This window comes from Phytophthora parasitica, assembly GCF_000247585.1.
Source record: "Phytophthora parasitica INRA-310 unplaced genomic scaffold supercont2.11, whole genome shotgun sequence".
In the NCBI taxonomy this organism is placed as follows: Eukaryota; Oomycota; class Peronosporomycetes; order Peronosporales; family Peronosporaceae; genus Phytophthora; species Phytophthora nicotianae.
This window is the reverse complement of record NW_008648997.1, coordinates 769,671-772,933: the sequence shown is the minus strand read 5'-3', so window position 1 is coordinate 772,933 and position 3,263 is coordinate 769,671. Positions and strand designations below refer to the sequence as shown.

General features: G+C 47.8%; 2 protein-coding genes across 2 annotated transcripts; both read left to right on the top strand.

The window, feature by feature from the left end:
- Nucleotides 1-29: 29 nt before the first annotated feature.
- Nucleotides 30-314, top strand: PPTG_22047 (hypothetical protein; the record flags this gene model as incomplete). The annotated part of the gene is made up of 1 exon (XM_008901654.1): nt 30-314. The coding sequence occupies one exon, from the start codon at nt 30-32 to the stop codon at nt 312-314; it is 285 nt and encodes a 94-aa protein (XP_008899902.1).
- A 1,755-nt stretch (nt 315-2,069) lies between these two features.
- On the top strand, nt 2,070-2,390 carry PPTG_07217 (hypothetical protein; the record flags this gene model as incomplete). Its single annotated transcript, XM_008901380.1, has 1 exon — nt 2,070-2,390. One exon carries the CDS (start codon nt 2,070-2,072, stop codon nt 2,388-2,390), a length of 321 nt encoding a protein of 106 aa, XP_008899628.1.
- Nucleotides 2,391-3,263: the final 873 nt, after the last annotated feature.

The window sequence follows — 3,263 nt, the reverse complement described above, 5'->3', positions numbered from 1 at the left end:
CGGTATGGATACATGATATATACACTAAAATGTATTACTGCTCTAAAGACACCAATATCAACGTTACCAGAGCTCACGACAGCTTGGACGACTACATGGCCTTTGATTCAGACGGGGAAAACGATGATGGCTTCGATAACAACGATGACGAACTGAACTTTGGGGCACTGGACCCATACGATGACGACAATGTCGCCCTTCCAGACATGATGTTCGGGGATGACCTGTTGGCTGCTGTTGGTGGTATTAGGGGGATTTCAGTGGACGTTTTGGGTCAGAGGAATAAAAAACATATTCTTCGTGAAATATCGTGATCTGGTGCTAAATCCCAATACCCCTATCCCCATATGGATGAGCCGTTTGAACCCCGACCGGCCAATTCGATGTATCACGATTATCCTGGTCTGTACGATGGAGACTACGGACCAACCGCGGATGCAGTCGCTGCCGCATCAACTCCGATGGCCAGTTTCTTGTTCTTCATGGATGATATTGCCATGGCCAATGGAGAGTGTTTTCACGGGAAACTGGACGAGCGCGTTGACGGTCAGTACGAACGTCAGCTCGCCCGTGAAAAGAAGAAGCCCATGATTCGACGTCAAAATAAAGCGGAGATACGCTCAAAATTGCTGAAGCTACCCCCGATTACTGGTAGAGATCTTTGTGTGTTTATTGGACTGCTAGTAGCTCGGACCATATCCCCTAACAAGGAGAAGATTCAACAGCACTGGAACTACTGACGAAGGAGGAATCCCACGTGGATGCTTTGGGATATACATGTCCCGCGATCGTTTCGCACATGCCGCTCGCGATCTACATTTCAGTAGCAATAATGATAGACGTGCTGCTGGCGATCGTGCTTGGAGGCTTAGACCAATCATCGACGAGATACAAACGCGGTTTCAAGAAGGCTACCGCCGGCTTTCGATGAAGCCATGCTTCCATCGAGGTCACAGTTCAACAGAATGCGGGTATACATCAAAGACAAACCACACAAGTATGGCACCAAGCTCTTCATGTTGTGTTGTTCCTACACAGCTTACTGTATCCGGTAAGTTGAGCGTGCCTCACATGTCACGCTTTTTTGTTGTTGAAATGCTAAGTTTTTTTTTCGTGTCTAATACAAAAATGTGATTTATTTTGGTTTGAAGTGTATCTGGGCAAAGCTGAAACGGTGGGAGGCGTTGTTGCTCGGGATGAAAGGACGGAGCCCCTGGTAGTTGTGAGAAACTTACGTGCTGTGATCGGCGATGTGCCAGCAGCCCAGAAGCGCTTGGTGGTCATGGATCGATTTTATACGTCCCCCCTCGCCATGGAGTTGCTGAAGATGGGCTTTTACAGCATTGGAACAGTACTGACTTCTCGGCGGGGTCTTGGTGCTCAAGTACGTTTCATCAAGAAAGAAAAAAACTCGCCCGGACAGTATCGGCGGTTGAAGACCACTATCGCAAGATTCACGAAGCCTAGGAAGAGGCTTTTGTAGTATTTTTTTTTATTCGAACTGCTAGCTGAAGAGAGTACCTGCAGCGTGTATAATATACGATAAGTTTTCACAATAACAATATTATACACGATAAGGCTTATCTTTGGAGATGGAGTAGGTAGTAGGTCGTGTACGTTGATACCCCCCTCCCCCCATGTACGTTTGGTAATCTTTCAGGACGCTAAGGCAAAGAACTTCCTCTAGATCGCCCGTCCTCGCCCGCCCGACAACTCGGTCCAGCTCAGTAGTTCCGCCAACACACAGCATGTATACAGGTCGATTATCCCACCACCATGTTTGTAACAAGCTTCGACTTTGCGAACGTAAAAGTCCCGCGCTACCCGAAAGGCTGCAAGCAAGACCAAGATGACGCACATTGGCTTCATGAAGCATTGAACTGTACCAAATTATCGCTTCGGATTGGGTGGAGCTCCAGCGGACGCGCGGGCAAAATGCAACTCCGACTAGACACCGTGGAAGAGACAGCTCAGAGCACATGCCCGTACAGACAGATGACATGAGGAAGGGCAACACCGATGGAAGTCGAAAACGTCGTCAGAGAGCATGCAAAGTGTGATCACTGCTCATGGAGAAGGTCACCGATAGGGATACGTCTTTCCAGTGCAGTTCATGTGTACTCACAACTACTGACAAGAGGAGCGGCGAAGCAACGACCTCACCTGTGTATCGATACAACAAAGTCAAGCACTCGTACGATGGGGAGGCGCGTACGTGCTTCGAGATCTGGCACAAGTGCTGGCGGAACGGCACACAAAAGCCTAGCCGCGGCAAGCGCAAAATTCGGATGCATGTAGCGAAAGAAGATGAGGTGAATGCTGATGATGAGGCGGAGAAAGCAGACGACGAAGGGTCACCACACCCACCACAGAGAGCACGTCGTCAGTGATTGTATCCCACGCAATCAGTGATTGCTGGACGCACTCCAGTTTTGTATGAATTTCAGTATAGCCCGTGATGAGCTGTGCCCAGATGCTTTTAGTTTCTAAATATCGAGAAAATTTGAATGACTTTATCACGGTTCTGTCTGGTCTCTGTTGGTACGAGACTTGTCTTTGCGCGCCGAGGACTTGATAAATCCACTAACATGTACGTGGTTCTCGAACGTGGACATGGTAAAGTCATCGATACACGATAAGTAGCATTCCAATACACAGGGTTAGAGTTTTGCATGTCCTTTGTAACGGGACACGATTAGAAATAGCAGATATTTTGTAGCGAAGCCCTTACCCTCAAATTCATGATAGCTTAGCTAAAAGGCGCGACTTTTTTGGACTGGGCTGGAGGGGGGGGGGGGTAATGACCTGAAAGCACATTCGAACCGATAGGAACAATATATAGATTGAAAAGACAGATGTATTCATTCTCATAGTCTCTATCGTCTTCAACATCACAAAATCTCTTTCCCGGACGTCACTATCACATTACTGGGATAGTCTAGACGAACGTAGGGGAGTTCATGACATTGACAAGACGATGCGCCTGGAGCCAGACGGCCGATCGACAGCGCCTTCGTCAATCAGCCTGAAAAACCAGGTATGGGAACTTGACTAACAAGCTTGTATATTGGCAGTGGGAATACAAGAAATCGTTTTTCTCGGAAATATAGCGGGTTTGCCCGATTGGCAAGGCAACAAGAGCTACATATTCAGGGTTGTGAATGACGATGTTGAGTGGCCGGTAATATAGGACAACAACTTCAGCGATGTCGATTTATGAGGAAATGAAGGGGAGAAGCTCGCCGTAATATTAGGCTGGATCC